This window comes from Phytophthora infestans, genomic scaffold (assembly GCF_000142945.1).
Source record: "Phytophthora infestans T30-4 supercont1.68 genomic scaffold, whole genome shotgun sequence".
NCBI classification, from domain to species: domain Eukaryota; phylum Oomycota; class Peronosporomycetes; order Peronosporales; family Peronosporaceae; genus Phytophthora; species Phytophthora infestans.
In genome coordinates, this window is record NW_003303691.1 from 291796 (window position 1) to 311935 (window position 20140).

Genomic DNA, 20140 nt, shown 5'->3' on the forward strand with positions numbered 1-20140 from the left:
CAGCCCCGTCCAGTGGGTATTCAGTTTTCCAGGTGCAGACGTGGAGGTTATAGTAATTTATTTTCACTTCAACCTGAACCCCTTTGTGCAAGTACGTCAGCTTGCATCATTGCGAAGGAGCTGATGTACGCGCAAGCAGATTAATATATTTGAACGACAGCGAGCACCTGGAGAGCTTCACTGAGCACTCCAGGTCCGCTGGATGATGTACATGTAATACGGCAGCGCTAACTATTTAATATTGGCTTAAAGCGGCGTTGGTTTCGATGGTTCCTGGTAAATGTAGCCTTCCGACACGATTTCTCGCTATGATGGAGCCTAGGGGCTGTACTCACTAGCGGCGCTACTGAGAAGTGGTGGCTACTGGGAAGATGCGCATGGTTGGTGAACGTTCCTTCGGGCTTCGCTTTTGGGTGCTGATCAGCCAAACCTGGCAGTGTGTTGTTTGTGTTCCTGGCACTGTATGACTGGTGGCTTGTTGCTCGAAGCCCAGAACTCTACCGTGAGAAGGCGCTAGAAATTCTAGTAGAATGGGTCCAGCGATCGCAGACTCGGAGCACAGTACCTACCGCACCTAATGCGTGATGCTGGTGATGCGTTTGGTAACAGACGCATCGTGATGAACGAGGCTTATGAATTCAATACATGAAATGATGCCGAGCCGTCTCAGCTACCTGTACGCTGACGGAGGACCTGCCGCACCTAATGCGTGTTTCTGGTGATGATGTGCACTCTGTGCGCAAGACTACCTCCAAACGGACGCCAGGGCGTTCGCCGTACTGGGTAAATTGAAAGCATGGAGGCAGTCATGCGGGACGTACCGGTATGGTTAATTATCTCTCGATGTTTAATTAATAAAACATTTTTAAATTATAAAATGGTTTAAAATCCAACCGCCAGATCGTACTTAATCGGCCACACTTCGATACCGGTACATGTACCGATACTGTACTTCCATCAAACTGCAAAACCTTGCAGATTGATCTGCTAGGGCAACCAACCCCGTTCCGTTGCCTCTCTGTCTCTGCGTGTTTGCCATGCACATTAAGCAAGTGATTGTGTGCGGCTTCCGCAGCTACAAGGATCAAGTGGCTGTAGCGCCCTTCAGTAATCAACACAATGTTGTGATCGGACGCAACGGCACGGGCAAGTCTAACTTCTTCGACGCCATCCGCTTCGGGCTGCTCACATCCCGCTTCGCCAACCTGCGACCCGATGAGCGGCAAGCGCTACTGCATGAAGGTTCGGGAAAACACGTTATGTCGGCGTACGTAGAGATCGTTTTTGACAACAGCGACGGGCGTTTGCCTGTGGACGACACCGAAGTGACACTGAGACGCACCATTGGCGTCAAGAAAGACGAGTTTTTCCTCAATCGCAAACATATCACAAAGAGTGACGTGGTTCATCTTCTAGAGAGCGCGGGTTTCTCACGCTCCAATCCGTACTATATCGTGCAGCAGGGTAAAGTCAATGCCCTAGCCGTAATGCGTGAGCGCGAGCGACTCGAGCTGCTTAAGGAGGTGGCAGGCACCAAAGTGTACGAGGACCAGCGAGTAAAGTCACTTAAGATTCTGCAGGACACGCAGATGCAACGAGACAAGATCCAGGAGGTCGTAAGTTATATTGAGGAGAGGTTAGCTGAGCTGGAAGAGGAAAAGAAAGAACTGAAAGAGTACCAGCAACTGGACAGAGAACAACGCGCTCTGGAGTATACGATGCACGAGAAAGAGCTACAGAATGTACAAGCAGAGATTGAAGCTTTGGAGAAACAGCGACAAGAGGAGGGCACGCGGTCTACAGAACTGCACGAGAAGCTCATGCAGGTCCGAGCTGAGATCAGTCGGATTGAAAGTTACCACCAGAGGAAAGAGCAAGATCTAGCACAGCTCGTAGAGGAACGAGAGAGTCAGGAGGAGGAGCGGAAGGGGCTGATGGAAGCTAGATACAAGCTGGAGATGGAGGTGCGAGAGCTAAAGGAGCAGATCCGCTCGGACGGTGTGCAGCGGTCGGCTGTGTCCAAGGAGGTGGATGTGGTCAAGCGCGAGATTGAAGCCAAGCAAGCACAGCTGAACAATGAGATTCTACCCGCACTTCGAAAGGCTGGACAAACGCATGACCAAGTGGCTCGAAATCTCCAAGAGTGTAGAGCGCAGTCGGAGCATCTTATCGCCAAGCAGAGTCGCAAAAGTCAGTTCCGTACCCAGCAAGAGCGTGACGATTATCTGCAGCGTGAGATCAGTGACATTGAGAGCTTGGTCCGTCGAAAGGAGGGCGACACGGGGTTGTTGAGGGACTCTATTGAAGGTTTGGCTAATTCCATTGACGGATCCGATCGAACACTCAAGCAACAAACTGAAGAGCTTCGTGAACATCGCCGCCGGGTGGATGCTGTCGGAGCCCAAGTGTTGCGTCTAAAGGAGCAGCGTAACTTTCTGAGCGAAGAGCGCAAGGGAAAATGGCGAGAGGAGAATCAAGCCTCGTACGAACTGCGAGAGTTGAAGAAGAAAGTGAGCGATGGAGAACATGCGCTGCAGAGTACGATGTTCTACGACGTTCGCCGTGGTTTACAGGCAGTACGAGAGATGCAAGATCGCATTCGAGGAGTTTTTGGGCCACTGATCGATCTTGTGAGACCTGTGGACGAGCGCTACTGTATTGCAGCCGACGAAGCCGCTGGTGGCGCTCTTTTCCACGTTGTCGTGGATACGGACGACACAGCGACAAGAATTATGCGGGAGCTCGACAAGAAAAACCTGGGTCGACTTACTTTCTTGCCTCTTAACCGCCTAAAAGTGAAGGATCATTTTGACTATCCTCGAAATGACGACGTTGTAGCGTTGGTGGAGAAGCTGGAATACCCTGCTGAGATTCGTAGAGCTGTTATGGCAGCTTTTGGTAAAAAGTTATTGTGTCGGGACTTGGACACGTGTGTTCGGTACGCAGAGCAGACGAACATGGACTGCTTGACTCTGGAGGGCGATATGGTTCACCGTCGCGGTGCTCTGAATGGTGGCTTTAAAGACCCTCGTCGCTCTCGCACCCGAGCGATGATGGAAGTGAAGCAGGCGCAAGTGGATCTGGAGAGAGTAGCTGAAAGAGCGCGGAGAGTGACAGCAGAGGCTCAGCAAGCAGATCAGCGAGTGACCGGCATTATTAGCGAAATCCAGAAACTCGAGGCTGAAAAGCACCGTGCCATTACCGCTCATGAGCGCTTGTGTGACGAAATCTCTCGACGTAAGAACCACATTCGCACCGAGAGAGACAATTTGGCACAAAGAGAGCGGAGCTGTGAACTTCAGGAACGAGAGGTGAAGGATCTTGTCGCGAAGGCTATGGCGCTCCGTTCGGAGCTTCTAACTTCTATGCAAGACTCCCTGACAGCAGACGAACACCAATTACTGCACTCACTGTCTGCCAAGATTTCCTTGTTCGAAGCTGAAGAACGAGACCAACGCCAGCGCCTTGAGGAAATTCGCTCTGAGAAGGAGAGTATCAACACGGTGTTGGAGGAAAATCTGATTCGACGTGAGAATGAACTCGCGCGACAACTTGGAGAGGGTGTCGAAGAGCTGGCAACTAGTGAGCGCGAAGAAAACCTCAAGGCCAAGCAAATTGACCTGGGCGATGCCTCGCGTCTGGTGGATGACAACTCGTCGTTGCTGAAAGACCTGGAGCAAAAAATCGAGGCATTGCAGCAAGGAATCACCAATGAGAATGCTCTAGTGGATACTTTGAACGGAGAAGATGTGTCACTAAGTGATGAAATCCAGCAGGAGGCTCGGGGGACAGAAAAGATCTTGAATAAGCACCGTCGTTTGCTGAAGAAGCGTGAAGATGCTACGCGAGATATTCGAGAGCTAGGAACACTTCCGATTGCTGAGCTTGAGAAGTTTAAAGAGCTGCCGTACTCGGACGTGATCAAGCAGTTCAAGCGCCGAAACGAAAAGTTGAAGAAATACAGTCACGTGAATAAGAAGGCGCTGGACCAATTTGTGAGCTTCAACGAGCAGCGTGCGACGCTACTGGAGCGAAAGCAAGAGATTGACGATGCGTACAACTCGATCAAGGACCTGATCGATGTCCTGGATAAGCGAAAAGACGAAGCCATCTTCCGCACATTCAAAGGTGTAGCAAGCTTCTTTTCGGAAGTATTTCGTGAGCTGGTGCCAACTGGAGAAGGCAAGATGATTCTGGTAGGAGCTGACACTAGCCAGAGTGGCAAAACGAACGGTAAAGACGTGTCGCTGGAGTCAAATGTCGGTGCGTACTCTGGAGTACAGATCAAGGTGAACTTCCGTGGAGAGGGTGACTCTTATTTGATGCAACAACTTTCTGGTGGCCAGAAAGCGTTGGTGGCTCTCGCTTTCATCTTTGCGATTCAGCGAGTGGACCCAGCTCCTTTTTACTTATTTGATGAGATCGACCAGGCGTTGGATTCCACTCACCGAGCTGCTGTCGCGGCGTTGATTCACCGCCAGGCTCACTCGAAGGATAGCTCGGCACAGGTGCGCGCCAATCCCTATCTTCTTTGCTCAATCCGCTTTTCATTGTGCTAATGGTTTCTGGGTGGTTTTTGTAGTTCATCACGTCAACGTTCCGCCCCGAGCTGGTGAACATCGCTGACAAGTTTTACGGGATCGGCCACCAGAACAAGATCAGCAACGTCTATCCAATGACAAAGGAGGAATCTCTCGACTTCATCTCCGATATTATGACGGAGGAAGAGGGCGTCGCAGGAACGTAAGTGGCGTACATGTCAGCCAGGCTAACTACACCTTCTTTTCCAGTTTAGGTAGTACTTCGTATGGTTGCAATCAGTGACAAAGTCAAGAGCAACATCTACTCAATCAAGTACCGTACAGTTTCGCTAGTCTTTTGCCGATCGTATACGCTTGCCCGATTTGCGTAGACCGAGCGTGTCGCGCTCGTCAGCCTGCTTCGATCTAAAAGCCTGCTTGAGGCCCTCGAGCTTCTTCTCTGTCACAGGCCACTTGTTGCACGCCTTAGAGTTCTGCCAGAAAAACACACTTGTGTCGAACGATGCGATGCGCCAGCGAGTCTTCCGGATCTGTTGCTTGCCCTCACAGTAGCCGTGCTGCTTCTGCGGGATGAGGAGATGCCTTTGGTTGAACCGACTCGCGTTTAGTTGTTGCCAGCCCTGTGAACCACAACACAAGCATACACCATCAGACATACGGTAAAATAACACTTGCACCAACGCACAACAGTCCGGTACCTCAGTCTCTTGCCACGCAGGGATGATAACGATAAATGCCAGAGGCCCGTCAGCAGCATTAAGAAGCGCAGTCATGTGATCAGCCATTCGCTTAATAACCTTAGGGATAAATGGCGGATTGGCTTCAAAGCAGCTACACCAAGAAAGTAAACCCATTAATATAAGCACTACCAAACTGAAGCAACGCCACCGTACCCTGAACGAGGAGAAAAGTCGAAAAAGCTGCCCACGCTCCCAAACGCAAAGTCTGTGTCAAGAAAAGCGCTACAAAAGCGCGAGTAGCGGCAGTTCAGCGGTGACGCGAAGCACTCCATTTTGCAGTCGAATTCTTTCAGCAGCACATCGAAGCACTCCTCGTTCAGTGCAGCCTACAACAACAGGGCCATCAGAGTCTTCCACAGTCAGCCAGACTAAGGAAAGCTCCTATTTACCTGGAAACCTCCGCCATCCAGCGATTCATATCGTAGCAGCAAACAGAACAGCGCGCACTCTAGCTGTTGTTGGTCCTTTGGTGCCATATTCGACCCGTCACCGCCCAATCCTTGTTTCTTTGCGAACATTTCACGCAACTTGGTAAAATGGTTCGCACTAAGCTTCACGGTCGAGCGGCCGTACGTAAGCTGGCGCATACCATCCTCCATCACTGTCACTTGGACTTTCTTCTTCTTGCCAACGACAAAGTCCTGCTGCCCAAACTTGCGCAGCATCCTCTCGGATTCGCGCGTGATCTCCTTGCACTTCTTGATAGCCCCCGACTTGGTGGCTCCAGCCTTACGGAGCTCCTCGAACAGTCCATTGTAGTCGCTTCCGGCGTGGGGGATCAGTGGGTCCCTGCTCCCTGGATCGTGAAGCTGAGACGTGGACTGCCACGTTCTCGTAAACCGAGATGGGCACCTTCCCCGATACCCAAGTCCTTCGCTGGCTCGGCGGATCTTAATGCACCAGTGAGCGTACTGCCTGTTGTCGTGCAATCTCCATCGCTGGGTTGACGGTGCGCGTCCTGGCGGCGTCCTCGAGCTTGCGCAACACAGAGGAGGCCAGTGGCATCTCTTCCTGTGGGTTCCATATACCCAATGGGGGCGTCGACGATGCCTCGCGCTCGCGCTTTTTACACCTGGGCGTTAAAGCTGAAGATACAGATGATGATGATGCAACACTAGGTCCGTTGCCTGTGGAAGCAGCCATGGACGCCAGGATGTCGTCCACCTCCCCCATTGTGACTTGTCAATCAAATATTGACGTCTACAGTACAGAAATCTGCCTGAATAAGGATTTCAACTAATAACCTCGCAATTTTTATAGTCGGGAAAGATTTAGGGAGATGGGATAGTGATGGGCAAGGTACTGACAAAACAATCCAGGCACTGACTTTGATTTCAATTTAAAAAATGGCGCGCAGCAGGTGATCCTCCTTCGCTTCAAGCCCTACGAGCCGAACTTCATTCCTACATTTACATTCAAGCTCACTAGCCGACTGCATCCTCAGCACCCCCATGTCCTCCAATCGTCTCCGCCTCACCTGGTCCGAGAAGGTAGCCATCCTCAAGAAGGCTGCTCGCTCACCTAGTCTGTCGTACAATGAGCTAGCTGAGTGGGCGGTTCAAGAGTTTGGGCTTCCGACGGCCCCCGGCAAAACGACAATATGCCGTTTGCTCAAATCAAGTGCTGTGCTGCGCGGACGGCCTGTGGAGAAGGCTGTGCGCAAGAAGGCTTGCAAGAAAGATATTAAGCGTCTAAGGCAACTTATCAGCTCCTTCCGGATTCGGGATGTTTTTAACATGGACGAGAGCGCGTTTTTTTACAATGCCGAACCACGGGGCTCTATTTGTAAAACTTCAGCACCTGCCTTAAAGCAAAGCAAGGCGAGGTTGACGATGACCGTCTGCACGAATGCAGATGGTTCCGAAAAGCTGCCTATTCTTTACCTGGGAACGGCAGCTAAGCCGCGGTGGTTTGACAAAAAGCCCTCCTCCCTACACTATTTTGGGACTGAGAAGGGCTGGATGACGAGCTGGATGTACCAACAGTGGCTGGTGGCACTGGATGAGAGAATGCAAGCCCAGAATCGCAATATTCTACTATTGGTAGATAACGCTTCGCCTCACCATGAGGTTGGTCTCTCTCTAATAATTAGCAACGTCCGTGTTGAGAAGCTACCCCCGAACACCACCGCCCGCTGGATCAGGGGATCATCAATAGCATTAAACGCTACATCTTATCACAAAAAATGATGTTCGCATTGGATCGCGCCTCGACAACCCGTACAGCGTCGACCAGCTAACTGCACTGCTCTGGTGCGAGGCTGCATGGTCTAAAGTTAGCGCTTCTACGATTCAGCACTGCTGGAATCACTCTAGTCTCATTCAAAAGTCGAATCTTCAATTTAATTCAATACATGCACATGATATGATAATAAAAGTCTGTTTTAAGCGAGCATTGTCAGCTTATGCAATCTCTTTCTTAATTTATATCAGGCGTTCCTTAACTATTTAAATTAAAATAAGCGAAATGAGGACTTATTAATTTTAAAAATTTAGCGAAACGTTTTAAAAACAGCTCATTTAATATTTTTAAAATAAAAATTACAAATGATAGAAGAGTACGAAGCTCTACTACTTTATTAATCTAAATTAAAATATTTTCTAATATTTATTAAATTCCAAGTACTAACTTGTCAAATGTTTTATCTCTCCCCGCTTAAGTCCGATTGGAGTGAATGGCTGGCGGCGCTTTTCCCTCGAGCCCAACAAACAATACCTGGAGCATTTTGAGTTTTGCAGTAACTCTCGTATCAAGCATGGGTCACCGTAAGTTCGAGGCTCCCCGTCACGGCCACCTGGGATTTCTGCCCAAGAAGCGCACCAAGCACCACCGCGGCCGCGTTCGCAAGTTCCCTCGCGATGACGCGTCCAAGGCGCCGCACCTTACGGCCTTCATGGGCTTCAAGGCCGGCATGACGCACATCGTGCGTGAGGTTGACCGCCCGGGCTCGAAGGTCCACAAGAAGGAGATTGTTGAGCCCGTGTCGATCGTGGAGACCCCCCCCATGGTTGTCATCGGTGTCGTTGGCTACCTGGAAACCCCGCGCGGCCTGCGCACCCTCACCACGGTGTTCGCTGAGCACTTGAGTGAGGAGGTGAAGCGTCGCTTCTACAAGAACTGGTACAAGTCGAAGCGCAAAGCTTTCACCAAGTACGCCAAGAAGTACCAGACGGCACCCGCCGACATTGAGAACGAGCTTAACCGCATCAAGAAGTACTGCCAGGTTGTGCGTGTGCTCGCCCACACGCAGGTCCGCAAGGTGAAGCTCCGCCAGAAGAAGGCCCACCTTCTTGAGGTGCAGGTCAACGGTGGATCGGTGGCTGACAAGGTGGACTTTGCCAAGTCGCTTTTCGAGAAGCAGGTGCCCGTTACGGCCGTGTTCGCCAAGGACGAGATGATTGATGTCATTGGCGTCACCAAGGGTCACGGTGTTGAGGGTGTCATCACCCGTTGGGGTGTCACTCGTCTCCCGCGTAAGACTCACCGTGGTCTGCGTAAGGTCGCTTGTATCGGTGCCTGGCACCCGTCGCGCGTTCGCTTCACGGTGCCGCGCGCTGGTCAGCACGGTTACCACCACCGTACGGAGATCAACAAGAAGATTTACCGTGTTGGTGCCGCTGGCGACAAGAAGTCGTGCATGACGGAGCAGGACCTGACGGAGAAGGACATCACCCCTCTGGGTGGCTTCCCGCACTACGGTGTGATCAACGAGGACTGGCTGATGATCAAGGGCGCCATTGTCGGCACCAAGAAGCGTGCTTTGACTTTGCGCAAGTCGCTTCTTGTGCACACGAAGCGTTCGGCCCTCGAGGAGATCAACCTCAAATTCATCGATACCTCGTCCAAGTTCGGTCACGGTCGCTTCCAGACCGCCGAGGAAAAGGCCAAGTGGATGGGCCCTCTCGCTCGTCAGAACCGCGCTTAAGTCTTTTAGAAGGCTTTTGTGCAGCTTTGCTAAGTGGTAGGTGTCCTCTTTTTGGCACTTGTTGAGTTAGCGTGCTTCTCTCGGACCTGTTAGGGAATACCATAAGCAAACAATGATACTGCTGCAAACTCTTAAACAATCTTTAGCGGGGTGCAAGTTGACATGTGAACTGTTTTTCTAGCACGTTAGGTTCGTGTTAGTTTAAAACACTTTAGAAAGCGTTTTGTTTCCTCTGAATCACAACGTCAGCTTACTCGGTCTTTTTCTTCTGCACGGGCTTCTTAGCGATGCTGATGTCCAGACGAAAGAGGATCATGCAAATGATGAACAGCGCGAGGAAGGCCGACACCAGCAGCAGTGGCTCGTGCAGCATGAAGTGCTGCGGGAAGTCGAAGGTCACCTCGAAGGGGACATTGTGAGAAGCCACCACGTTCTTCTTGTCCAGAATCACCACAGGGCGGCCGATCGCGGGCGTGTCCAGGTACGTCTGACGCGTCGTCTCACTCGAGCTGTCCAGACTGAACGGCACGCTTACTTGTACGTTAGTGGCACCTTCGGGTAGAATAACCTTCAAAGTGAGATCATCCACAGAGGCACCCTGGACGGGCGTGGAGAAGTCAACTTCAAGCTTGAACTTGTCTCCGACGTGGGTCAACACCGAGTATGTGGGGACAGAGTAGCCAAGGTACCACTGACTCTTCCAGCCTCCGAACAGGGGGAAACGCGGCTTGAACTCGAGATTCTGGTGCGAGCTCGTGCGACCAGCAGGACGCAGACGCGAAGTGGAGATGTTGCCGATCTGGTCACGGTAGTACACGTTAACTGAGTCCTTGGGAAGGTGCGCGTACATCTCGTGAAACGAGGCACTGCGCTGATGCAGCTGCACATAGTCGTAGCGTGAGAATCCTCCCTTGAGTTTAGCACCTGTGTGTTCCATGTCGTAGACTTCCTCGAAAGATACACGGCCCCACATTGACACTTCAACCTCGCGCGTGAGCTTAGTAATAGTCATGAACGGGGCGTGATTCTTGTAGTGCACGCTCAGAGGCGAGGACTCAACACCGGCAGCGAAGGACTTAACGTCCGTGTACGGCCCGAGAGTGACCACAGAGCCCTTCCTGGAAATGGGCTGGGCGGCACGGACACTCTCCACATTACCCGAAGGAAGCTTGAGCTTCGTGGTCTGCGTCTTGGTGAGGTAGGGCGAGGTGATGAGGTGACTGGCATCGAAGAGAACAAGCTGGTCCTCCTTTTGAGTAATCTCAGCCGGGTAGGGCATGAGGACGCGCGTGAAATAAGCCGTGACCTTGACACTGCCGGTATCACCTTTGGCTACGGGTTTCTTAAGCAGAACCGTGTAGAGTGCGGCGTTGTCGGGTGTCTTTACCTTGGCTGCGTGCTTGTGCGTGGCTGGCACGATCTCGCACGGAGTCTTGCCGCAGCGAGCGGACACGTAGGCCAGACGAGTCTCCAGCGTACGCGGGATGGCCACATCGTACTCAGTTACCTCAGCATCAGCATCAGAGAACTGAAACTCGGTATACTCGCGCACCACGTGCTTGGTCAGGTCGAATGTGCGCTTGGCCTAAGAAATGAGTCAGATGGATATTAATACGTTCGAGTTAGACGAGGATTTCGAGAAGTGCAAGGACGATTTAAATAGAGGTATACCGATTGGTTGATGAGGTCACCCTGCACGGTAGCCATCGCCATCGCCGCCGCGAGCAGCAGAACGCACTTCATCGCCATGTCTTCGTTGCTCCTCGAAATGCACTGCGTATCCCCCCAACTCGACACGTAGCGTTTGATATCCTCAGTACAATTGGCCAAAAACTTGAAGAGAGCATTTTATCCACTCAAATGCGTTTAGTTACGTTATGGTGATGTAAGTGGTTGATAATCAAAAATCGTGGTTCGTGGTCAAGGAGCGGCGCTTTGGAGCTCCTCATTAGCGACTTGTGGCCGCAAATTCTCGACTGTAGTCCAGCGTGCCTCGACATTTTAGAATGCTTTCGCGTGTGTCTCGAGTGGCGCTCCGCAGCGCGGCCGCGCGCCGTACATGTGTGAGCAACATGCGCCTGACCCAGGTGGCCTTCTTCTCTGAGGAGGTTGCTAAGGTGCCGGCCACCGCTGAGGAGGAGATGGCGCTGAGCCCGAAGGTGCAAACCGTACTGGATCAGATCCTTGACCTTAACATGGTGGAGATCGCCGAGCTCTCACACGCAATCCAGGTACTTCAACGATGATACTGAAGCAATCTTAATCGTCGCAATTTTTGCTGACACCGATTATATTGTTTTTGTTTCAGACCAAGTTCGGTATTGCCGAGTCTGCATTCCAGGTTGGCATGGGTGGTGGTGCTGCTGGTGGTGCTGCTCCTGCTGCTGAGGAGGCCAAGGAAGAGAAGACCGCTTTCGATGTAAAGCTCGCCAGCTTCGATGCCAAGAGCAAGATTAAGGTTATCAAGGAGGTGCGCGCCATCACTGGTCTGGGTCTCAAGGAGGCCAAGGAGCTCGTGGAGGGTGCCCCCAGTACATTAAAGAAGGACGTGAAGAAGGAGGATGCGGACGCCCTCATTGAGCAGCTCAAGGCGGTAGGCGCCGTTGTGGAGTTGGAATAGAGCTGGGCTCGCTTCTGCAGCTGGGATTCTCTTAATGCAGCGCAGCCCCCATTACAGATAGCAGCGTATTTGGCGTCGTTGCGCTTCAAGATTTATCATGCGCATTGCAATACACACACACGAGCAGTTTTTGTCTTCAGACACGCTAGATTTTTTTTTTGTGACGAAGGCTTCGTCTGCAGTCCCGTGTGTCTAAACCAATCATAAACCAATCACACTCATGCTACTCCGGGTGAGCTCTTTAATTGGTCCAAATTTCAGTTTTTAACAACTTGCGGTTTTGACCTTCAATTGTGCAGGACTCAATGGAGGCTCTAAAGAAGTCCTTCCAAGGCGCAACCCAGAACCTCAGCGACGAGGAGGAGCGCCACCAAAAATGCGAGGACATGCGTGAGAAGGCGCTGACGAAGTGTGAGTGCTTCAGCTGCGACAGAATTCTTTCAATCACGCAAGATGAGCTCGAAACGTGCTGTGAACAGAGGTCTAACACACTTGTTCCGTAATTTTAATAGGCTCGCGCGTCAAGTTCCTTGTGGACGCCATGGAGAAAATCGGCTGCAGTCTGGAGCCCGTTTTTTTCTCTAGCGTGAAGTGCGAGGGAAAAATCAACGGAGGTTTTCATCTTGATGACGAGGGCAAGCCTGGAGTGGGTGCATGGAATTCGGGGCTAAAGCGAGGGAAAGAGGAACTGAAATTATTGCGGCTGCGTGGATATGTCGATGCAGGTAGTACTATGCCAGAACCACATTCCAGACCAGGAGTGGATGGATCGCACCATGGCGCATGAGCTGATCCACGCCTTCGACCACTGCCGCAATAAGATCGACTGGAATAAGTGCGAGCATCACGCTTGCAGTGAGGTGCAGTGCTGTAAATAGAGAGATTGTGGCTGAATGCTGACAAGAGCTTTAACGAGGATATTGTTGACCATGTAGATCCGCGCAGCAGCATTGAGTGGTGACTGCAATTGGAAGTACGAGTTTTTCCGCAAGAATTTCAACGTCAGCAAGCAGCACCAGGTGCGTCGAATATATATTTTGCTCTTTAAATGTTTGGTTGCTGACCTCGATTACGCAACTTTACAACTGCAGCTCTGCACGCGACGACGAGCAAAACTGTCCATCGAGCAGAACGGCGCGTGCAAAGGCAGAGTACGTGCCAGTGTTCAACATGTGAGCATTCATGCATTATTTCTTACTTAAAAATGGCGTATACCTTCGCAGGCAGACGAATGTATCGACAAGGTGTTTGACTCGTGCTACCGCGATTGGTCTCCATACCGCGAGATCCCGTAGCTGAATTGAACAGCTCGTCTGCTGGAGCTATCACAACGACGTTGCTATCAATTTCCAGCCCGGACTTCATTTCCATGGCTGGCAGCTTCAGTAGAAACGCTTATTGCATGCAATAGAGAAACGGCAATTTTACCAACCAAATTCTGATTCGAGCCCAATGATTGGTTCACAAAAGAGATCAAAGGTCACAAGTCAAATCAACCCAGCATAGCAATGGCCCGACCAGCTGATACAGCAGCATTGCTTGCGCCTTCAGCAGCGGACGCCGAAGACACGAAGGTGCCAGCATCTTCATCTACGTGTTCAGCTCCTGTCGCCAAAAAACGACGCGTAGAGAAACGCGAGCGGCTGCGTAAGAGTGCTCTGTGCAAGCACTTCGACAAACCTGGCGGCTGTCCATTCCCCAACTGCAAATTCGCCCACGGCCGGTGCGTGTCTTAACAGTTTATCGCCCTTGGCATACTTACTCTAGCCTGTGACAATGCAATTTTTCCTGTGTTGCTGCAGAGCGGAGGTGAATGATAGCAGCACGCACTCGGTGGCGGCCCAGCGGCGACTCATTCGGGAGCAGTCAATTCGTCGGGCAGAGGAGCAATTCCTGGCGACAGACGCAGGCATCGTCACCCCCAAACGCAGAGGAACAATGGTGAGCAGTCGAATACGCTTAATTCTGGTGGACTGAAGACTGATATTGGTGCTGTACAGATTGAGCGCTACTACACCGAGATGTTCGCTTGCGACACGATGGGTAAGCCCATGGAGGATCAGTACGTGCACATGCACTCCAACCGTCTGTGTGTATTGGGCGTGGCCGAATCCCATCCGGTCATGCAGGAAGAGCTGGTGAGTGTCGAGTTCACGCAGAACGTGCTGCAGAGCCGCGTGACAGGCAAGAAAAAGAAAGGTGGTCAATTCATGCTGCCGAACACAGTGCTCTGCGTTCTCAAATGCAAGAGTGGCCATGAATTTAAGCTGTACAGCTGCATGCGCGGTGCGCTGATCGAGGTTAACGAACGTTTGCAGAAGGAACCGGAGCTGTTGAAGCAGAAGGTGGGGAGCTTCCTTGCTAACAACTCGATTTTGACTAACGCAGTCTTCCTTTCGGTTGGCATTCTTGTTCTTGTTAGAATCAATCGGATGGATACCTTGCCATCATTCAGCCGAAAAAGGTGGAGGTATCAGAGATCCAGCAGTCACTGCTTTCGAAGGAAGAGTACAGGCAATTCCGCGCCATTTCGAAGGCTCATACGGAGTCGAATGTACAGAAGATCACTGAATCAACCTCAGCTGAAGACACGCCGTACAAAGTTGTCAAAGAAGAGCTGGAGGATGAGCCTATGTCCGACATCATAAAGGAAGAACCGACGTCAGAGGCTGTACCTATGGAAGAGTGGAAGTGAACCGCATACTCAAATGTTAACAGACGAGTCGAGGCACACCAGTAGCTCGCACACCAATAAAGTAACGCAGGCCGGAACGCGAAACACGATTGAAGCAGGTGACTCGGGTAGGTCCTTCCTGGTTCATTCACCAGTCGGCAGGTTGGCTTCGAGGGTATGAATGAGCCTATACTTTTTTCTTTCTAATGACGACGTCGAGAACTGAACGAATAAATTTGGTCATCTCGGACCTACTGAAACTCAGCTCCTCCTGTAGTTACCGGTACACAGCACAGCGCTATTAGTTCACCTGTCCTCAGCAGTATTGCACTCAAAACATACTCGTAAATATGACGGCACTTTAATGCCTGTCGGTGGTGTTTCGCTCGGGAGATACTCGATTTCGCTTGATACGATGGCAGGAACAGCCAGCTCGAACTCGAACTGGTTGCCTGTAGCCGAGTCTGTTGTCGTACACACGACCTCGGTACAGTCATCCGCTTCATCATCGTCCTCACCCGCCTGGATTAGACGGATATCCGTGCTGGTCACAAGCCGGTAGAGTTCCAGTAACTTTATCAAGAACAAAAACAAGAACGTCAGACCACAACAGCAGCAGCAGCTAGCTCATCTAGCAGTTACCTTGTTTGCCTGGTTAAGCTGCAACATGGCTTCACCGTTCTGTATGGCCGTGGCAGCCGAAGCTGCCGCTGCATTAACTGTCACAGCATCGTCCGGTCCCGTGCACCTCTTGAATGAAGCAAACTGGGACTCGAGCTCCTTAATATGCTCGCGCAAAGCCCTCTTCTCTGCATCCGCATCCTCTCTACTCCTCTGCTTGGCGTCGTATTCGCGCATCTTCTCGGCCACGAGCCTGTCTACCTCTTTCTTGCGCTTTTTGCGCTGCTCTTCATCCTGCTTGGACAGCGTCGTGATGTCTCGTTTCAGCTTCTCGATGAGCTTCTCCTGCGTCTTTTTCTCCTGCCATGCCAAATCACGCACTTCCTGCAGCAGCTTCTCACTGTCGTGTTCATACTGCTGCTTTCTGCTCCTGTGTTTCTGCTCCAGAAGAGCCCGGTCCCGTTCGTCTTCCTGGTCCTCGTCCTGCGTCTCATTTGTCGAATTATTTTTCTTGTTCTGCACTGCTAACACCTTCTCGTCCTTCTTTACTGGTGCCTTGCGGGGGAGAGCGCGCTTCTTCTTGGGCTTCGGCGCCTTGTCCTCCAACTCGCTGTCGTCGTCTCCAGCATCCGCGAACTCCACGTCGCCGTCGTCGTCCTCATAGTCCCACGAGTTCTTGCGTCGGCACTGTTTTTTCTTCTTGGTCACGGAGGTCTCGGCCTTCTTAGGACGACTACGCTTCTTCTCCCCGGCCTTCTTGGCAGGCGGCATGCTGTCGCTTTTCCCGCTTAGTTTTTGAAATTGTGCAGACAAGACTAAATTACAAACTGATTTGAGCTTTTGTGTTTGGTCAAGGATAGAGGCACCAAACAAGACCTCGTAAAACTTTAAATGTTGGGGCACCAAGCAACATAAAGGCACGAAATCAAGACACCAAACAGCTTAAAGGCACAAAACCAGAGCTTTTTATCACCCACTACGCACTGTTTAAATGTATCTAGAATGCCAATTATTAATAACAACTGGTGCTGGTTCTGAGGTTTTAGACGATGCTCTTACTTGAGGTCGCAAGCCAGCCCCAAGTTGTTGCTCTTGCTGCTCATACCGTAGCTGCTAGTGCCGCTCTCGTGTGTGGCTTGATGTTCCACAGGGATGCCCCTGTGAACGTATTTACGTTTCAATGTGCTATAGCTTTCGAAACTATGCTAGACGAACAGTGTTACAATGGTTGGTTTTGCCGCCATTTGCGCTGCTCGCAGGCTACTTTTCGAAAGCTGGGCAGTATGCTTCGAGGGCATTTCGATCAAAAACCGTACAAAAAGTATAGCGTTGAACGAGTCGTTGCATACTTTATTTCATTTAGGTTCTAGCGGTGGTTTTAGAGAAACAGCTCAGGCTTTTGGTGTATCAAAGGCATGGTGTATTGTAAATGTTAACTCAGCCGTACGTGTACTAACACAGCTTCAGTCAACCTACATAAAGCTACCAACTACGCCTGAAGAATGGGAGATTGAAGTTTCTGCTTTCCACCGAGTTCAGGATTTTCCGTTGTGTTGTGGAGCTATTGACGGGACACTGATAGCAATAAATCGGCCTCAAGAATTTGAAGGCTGGTACAATCGCAAAGGTAGTATATTGTTTTATTTGTTTATTAAATTAATGTCCATCGATAGATATGCTAACTCAATTGCTGTGTTTCTAGGCTTCCCCTCGTTAAATGTGCAAGCCGTATGTGATCACCGGAAAAGGTTCATATCGTTCGACGTTCGCCCTGGGTCATGGAGTGACGCGAAGATATTTGAATTCTCGGTGTTTGCAAGAAATATTGAGCGAATTCTACCAAGAGGACATCATATCCTCGCAGATGCCGGCTACGGTGTTTCTCCTGCAGTGATGACCCCATACAACGAGAAGGATGAAGGAGGTTCCCTCACAAATGTGCAGACGAAGTTCAATTACAAGTTATCTTCGACCCGCATGGCGATTGAAGGTGCATTCGGCCTACTCAAAGAACGCTTCAACATTTTGAAAAAGCCTCTTGAAGAACGCACACCTCGAGCTTCGGTGCGCGTCGTCGTCGCTTGTTTGGTTCTTCACAACCTTCTGATAGACTTTCAAGACACAACCAATTTCGAGTTGAGCGGTGCTTACAACTCCGGTGATGAGGAGCGTATTCATCAAAGTCAAACCAACAGGGAAAAGAAACTAAAAAGTAGATTAGGTTGTCAAAAACGAGATGATATTGCAGCAGACTTTACTGCTTAATCAATACACTGTTTTCGTGCTGCATCGTTGCCATTCCACTGGCACTCAACTTAATCTTTACGCTGTAAAGCCGGTATTAGCTGGGAAAGAAATCAGATTTTGAAGTTGCATTCGCACCAACTGTTCATCCTGGCGCTGCATCATCGTACGGAAGCGGCTGTCGATCAGGTCACCTACGGCGGTGTCCATGCCCGTCTCCGCCAGTTGAGTTGGTGCCATGGCTGCCGCCATGGCCTGAAAGCCTTCCGCAATCGATTGCATCCCGATTTCAAACGAGTCGCCTGTGGTTTTTCGCTTCTTGTTCTTTTGATCTATTGTCTGCTTCCCCAACTCCTCCTCCTCCTCTTCCTCGTCGCATGACAAGAGTGGACCTCCGTCGGCTTCACTATCGGCTAGTGTGTGGCCATCCATGCCAGCAGAGCTAAGCAAATTGTAAAACAAATAAGTTTTCAACTCGTAATAGTATGACGTTTACATGCTTACCTAGCCCAGAACTGCTCCATCAGATCCAGCCCTGTCGGTTCTGCAACTTCTTCCTCTCTGTTTCCGGTAGCGCGACTGTCAGCCTTGTACTCCGCCTACTTGCGCTTCAGCCATTTCAGCTGCACAGCAAGACAACACGTACTTATTAGTTAATATTAGAGCATCATTAGCTTCATAGATGCTTACCTTGTTTTTGCATTGCTCGGTCGAGATCGGTGTCTTCTGCCGCTCACGCATGTCCGTGGCGAGAAGAAGCCACGTTACCTTGAGGGCTGCATTGCTTTTTGCGCTGCTAAAGCGGTCCGCGTAGGTGTCAAAACGCAGCGTCATCAGATCCCGCACCATGCTCTCGGTCCAGTCAAGTATAGCCGAAGGCTTCTTGCCACTTGAAGTTGGCAGCTTCTTGGGTTTATTCCCCTTCCTACGCTTGGGGACGGGTCCTCCGCGGTCGACCGCAGAAGGACTCGACCCCGAGGTGCCACCCAAAGAGCCCGAGAGGCTGGCATCCGCTTGAGGGGGTAGCGTGGCGCTGGCCGCTAATGTGTCACTGCTACCGACGAGCAATCCGTTAATCTGGGCTGCTTCTGGCGCGGGGTAGCTGACGATGTCATGGATCCCTGCGGACCCGCTCACCGGACGCGTAGGGAGCATGGTGTACTTGAGCGCGCGAAGTCTAAAGTGAACACTGCCAACGGTTCTACAAGCGACGACAACCACTGAAAACCAGACAGCGTCTTGTTCTGATACCTACCCCTAGCGAGAACCAGCACCAGCCAGCGCGACCAGCCCCTAATAGTCATTCCCATGAGCGACATAGCTATCGCTGAGGACCTTGGTAGTATTTTTTGGAGCAATTGGATATGGTCAGATGAGTTTTAAACCAATTAAAAGCCTAACAGATCTGCGCTATTGTGTATTCAAGCAACCGACCACGAAAATTTTGAGTAGAACGCACAATATAAAGTTATGAGGTAACCTTCACTAAGAAAATAAAGGGAGTCATTTATGACATAAATGACTCCCTTTATTTTCTGGTCAACATAAATTTTATGTTGACCGAACCTAATTTACTATAGCAGGAAAGTGTAGGGACTGAAATCACAAGATTGGATGAAATCTGGGATTCTCATCTTGATCTGAGAAGCAAAAGGACATGCTGTGCGAGCTTACCGGTAACGTAACGCAAGGGAAGAGATTCGCTCCGAAATCTCTCTACAGTAATAGATTGACCTTTTTAATTTATAAAAGCGGTAATAGATAGGGACAGAAATCACGGATTTTCATCTTGAATCCGAGAAGAAATAGAGCTTTCTGCGCGAACTTGTCGTAATGTAAGGGTAAGGATTCGCTCCGAAATCTCTCTAAGACCCGTTGTTAACCAACATCACTAGTGGACAGACTTCCTTAGTGGATATAGTTTTTTCTACACCAGGTTGGTTGTCAACGATATATACAGAAGTGAACGCCTTGGTGGATAATGCCAGCTCAAACCGAAGCGGGATAGTTGAAAGTAAATTTTTTTTTTTACTAAAAATAGTTTTCTTGCACACAACTTCAAAAGACCCATGACCTTACCAAGCATGTACACGACCTCCGCAGATGATGTCGCTACATCTCTTCGTGTCCGCCAGCAATCACAAGCACGACTCGCACTGCTACTGTACATTCTGTTGAGACGTTCCGTGGCACCAGATACTCTCGCCGTCGTGTGGACCCAGATGAGGAAATTGCAATACTCCTTGGAGAGAACATGTTAAGAGAACGTTTAGAATGTCTCTCACCAGTTTCATGCTGTTGTTGAACTTGCTCACGCCACACCTTCAAGTTAACGAGCGTCAATCATCTAACACTAGTGGCGAGGATTCGATTTCCCCGTGTATAATGTTTATGGCTACACTACGGTATCTAGCTGGAGGGTCTTACTTGGATATTCGACGGACTGTTGGCATTCACTGGCGCTCTTTTTACCGCGTCGTGGACACTACAATGTCCGCCATTCTTTCCCTGCGAGAACTACACATTAAATTCCCATCTACAGATTCTGAGAAGGAGATTGTAATGAAGGACTTTGAAGAGATCAGCTCGGGTCATGTTCTGAGGGGATGTCTTGGCTGCGTCGACGGCTGGCTCTGTGTGATTAAATCGCCTTCAGTGCGAGATGCTGGTGCGGTGGGTTCCAGTAAATACTTTAGTGGTCACTACTGTTGCCCTGGAATCAACGTTCAAGCAGTATGCGATGCACATTGTTGTTTTACTGCTGTTGATGCTACC

At 50.5% G+C, this 20140-nt stretch overlaps 9 protein-coding genes across 9 annotated transcripts; 5 read left to right on the top strand and 4 right to left on the bottom strand.

Moving 5' to 3' along the window:
- Window positions 1-1037: 1037 nt before the first annotated feature.
- PITG_18049 (chromosome segregation protein, putative) lies at window positions 1038-4799 on the top strand (the record flags this gene model as incomplete). Its single annotated transcript, XM_002997638.1, has 3 exons — window positions 1038-4508; window positions 4583-4743; window positions 4796-4799. The coding sequence occupies 3 exons, from the start codon at window positions 1038-1040 to the stop codon at window positions 4797-4799; spliced, it is 3636 nt and encodes a 1211-aa protein (XP_002997684.1).
- On the bottom strand, window positions 4762-6217 carry PITG_18050 (uncharacterized protein; the record flags this gene model as incomplete). The annotated part of the gene is made up of 6 exons (XM_002997639.1): window positions 4762-5161; window positions 5240-5372; window positions 5435-5607; window positions 5671-6077; window positions 6146-6152; window positions 6194-6217. The coding sequence occupies 6 exons, from the start codon at window positions 6215-6217 to the stop codon at window positions 4871-4873; spliced, it is 1035 nt and encodes a 344-aa protein (XP_002997685.1).
- Window positions 6218-8036: 1819 nt separating this feature from the next.
- PITG_18052 (60S ribosomal protein L3) lies at window positions 8037-9346 on the top strand (the record flags this gene model as incomplete). Its single annotated transcript, XM_002997640.1, has 1 exon — window positions 8037-9346. One exon carries the CDS (start codon window positions 8037-8039, stop codon window positions 9204-9206), a length of 1170 nt encoding a protein of 389 aa, XP_002997686.1.
- A 32-nt stretch (window positions 9347-9378) lies between these two features.
- Window positions 9379-11021, bottom strand: PITG_18053 (dolichyl-diphosphooligosaccharide-protein glycosyltransferase subunit; the record flags this gene model as incomplete). Its single annotated transcript, XM_002997641.1, has 2 exons — window positions 9379-10791; window positions 10878-11021. 2 exons carry the CDS (start codon window positions 10953-10955, stop codon window positions 9457-9459), a joined length of 1413 nt encoding a protein of 470 aa, XP_002997687.1.
- A 191-nt stretch (window positions 11022-11212) lies between these two features.
- PITG_18054 (50S ribosomal protein L7/L12, putative) lies at window positions 11213-11826 on the top strand (the record flags this gene model as incomplete). Its single annotated transcript, XM_002997642.1, has 2 exons — window positions 11213-11437; window positions 11515-11826. The coding sequence occupies 2 exons, from the start codon at window positions 11213-11215 to the stop codon at window positions 11824-11826; spliced, it is 537 nt and encodes a 178-aa protein (XP_002997688.1).
- A 305-nt stretch (window positions 11827-12131) lies between these two features.
- PITG_18055 (mitochondrial inner membrane protease ATP23) lies at window positions 12132-13121 on the top strand (the record flags this gene model as incomplete). The annotated part of the gene is made up of 6 exons (XM_002997643.1): window positions 12132-12237; window positions 12339-12472; window positions 12552-12686; window positions 12762-12845; window positions 12918-12977; window positions 13050-13121. The coding sequence occupies 6 exons, from the start codon at window positions 12132-12134 to the stop codon at window positions 13119-13121; spliced, it is 591 nt and encodes a 196-aa protein (XP_002997689.1).
- A 213-nt stretch (window positions 13122-13334) lies between these two features.
- On the top strand, window positions 13335-14412 carry PITG_18056 (uncharacterized protein; the record flags this gene model as incomplete). Its single annotated transcript, XM_002997644.1, has 5 exons — window positions 13335-13549; window positions 13629-13767; window positions 13827-14171; window positions 14249-14334; window positions 14409-14412. The coding sequence occupies 5 exons, from the start codon at window positions 13335-13337 to the stop codon at window positions 14410-14412; spliced, it is 789 nt and encodes a 262-aa protein (XP_002997690.1).
- A 394-nt stretch (window positions 14413-14806) lies between these two features.
- On the bottom strand, window positions 14807-15933 carry PITG_18057 (uncharacterized protein; the record flags this gene model as incomplete). Its single annotated transcript, XM_002997645.1, has 2 exons — window positions 14807-15073; window positions 15143-15933. 2 exons carry the CDS (start codon window positions 15890-15892, stop codon window positions 14807-14809), a joined length of 1017 nt encoding a protein of 338 aa, XP_002997691.1.
- A 243-nt stretch (window positions 15934-16176) lies between these two features.
- Window positions 16177-18520, bottom strand: PITG_18058 (uncharacterized protein; the record flags this gene model as incomplete). The annotated part of the gene is made up of 7 exons (XM_002997646.1): window positions 16177-16279; window positions 16598-16616; window positions 17173-17326; window positions 17504-17807; window positions 17870-17926; window positions 17969-17988; window positions 18056-18520. The coding sequence occupies 7 exons, from the start codon at window positions 18518-18520 to the stop codon at window positions 16177-16179; spliced, it is 1122 nt and encodes a 373-aa protein (XP_002997692.1).
- Between the last annotated feature and the right edge of the window lie 1620 nt (window positions 18521-20140).